At 31.6% G+C, this 1,397-nt stretch overlaps 1 protein-coding gene across 1 annotated transcript; it reads right to left on the bottom strand.

Annotated features, from left to right (window-relative positions):
• Positions 1-334: 334 nt before the first annotated feature.
• On the bottom strand, positions 335-1,368 carry PCYB_006530 (hypothetical protein; the record flags this gene model as incomplete). The annotated part of the gene is made up of 2 exons (XM_004228074.1): positions 335-1,200; positions 1,353-1,368. Coding segments are annotated over 2 exons (882 nt in total), but the record flags the coding sequence as incomplete, so codon positions are not given.
• Between the last annotated feature and the right edge of the window lie 29 nt (positions 1,369-1,397).

Consider the following 1,397-nt stretch of genomic DNA (forward strand, 5'->3'; position numbering starts at 1 on the left):
GGGGAGGAGGAAGATTAGTACCAGGATCAGGATCAGCAGGAAGAAGAGGAGGAAGAGGAGGACTATGATCAGCAGGAGCAGGAAGAGCAGGAGCAGCAACAGCAGAAACAGAACTAGTAACAGAAGAATCAGAACTAGGAATAGAAGAAGCAGTAAGAGCAGGAGGACTGATATGAGAAGAAGAATTGATAGAGGTAACAGTGATAGTAGTGGAAGAAGCAGAAGCAGGAGCAGTAACAACAGGAACAGCAGTAACAGTAGGAACAGCAGGAGCAAGGCTAGGACTGGAAGGACCAACAGTATTAAGAGAATTAGGCGAAAGAGATTCGCTTACCTGGTCTATTTTCGCCTTATTGCTTTGTGTAACTGTGTTTAAAGGTTCACTTATAACAACATTATCTTCTTTTCTATCAGAAGGGTTTAGTTTAAGTTCATTTGGCGCTGTACTTTGGATATTTGTTGAAATGCTCTGAGTAGATGTTTTATCAGTAATTTCTTGAGGTTCAACTTTTTGAGTGGAAGACAAGGGTTGTGTTTTTTCTATTAATGTTTTAAAATGTGGTTTCAAAGCTTCTATTCCATCAAAAAGATTAGTGTATACATTATCTAAAGATGAAGTATCACTACCCTGTCCTCTGATCAATTTTGTATCTTTCATAGCATCATTATTATTGTTGTTATGACACCAATTGTATAAACCTGAACCATTAGTCAATTTTTCCTGAATAGTAGTACTTTTATCCACCAAATTTAAAATATCCTGTATACTACGATCTTTTTCTTCATTATCAACATTAAATAAACTGTATTTACATTCAGTATATTTACTATTATCAGCCAAATTACTGTCTAGAGTTTTCATAGCATTAAAAAGTTGATTAATAATTTGTGATGGAACACAATGTATTTTCAAGATATAATAAATCCATATCCTTAAAGTGTTACATTTTGTATTAGGTGACACATAGTTTATGCTCTTCATAATATTGGAGTCATCATCATTTAAAATTACTCTATGTAAATTTTTTATTAGTGTCATGCAAAAGTCACTGTATTCTGCATTATCTGAATTCCCAACTATTGAAGTTCCATCGCATTCCTTTTTAAAATCTATTATAACTTTATCATCATCATCATCTTCATCATAATCATCATCAGAAAATTTGGTAGAAAACTCCTCAAACAAAATCTCGATTTTTTCTAAAGATGAATGTTAAAAAGAATAAAAAAACATATAAATATACACACACTTCCTGGACAGAAGCAATTTATTTTATCTTTCGAAACTACGATAATATTTAATTAATGGTTATAAATATATATTTCATAGAAAAAGAAATTTATAAAATTACGTTCTATCGTTGTCATTTATCTATTTCTTTAATTTAAAGAGAATT

The sequence above is a fragment of the Plasmodium cynomolgi genome (assembly GCF_000321355.1).
Source record: "Plasmodium cynomolgi strain B DNA, scaffold: 1026, whole genome shotgun sequence".
NCBI lineage: Eukaryota > Apicomplexa > Aconoidasida > Haemosporida > Plasmodiidae > Plasmodium > Plasmodium cynomolgi.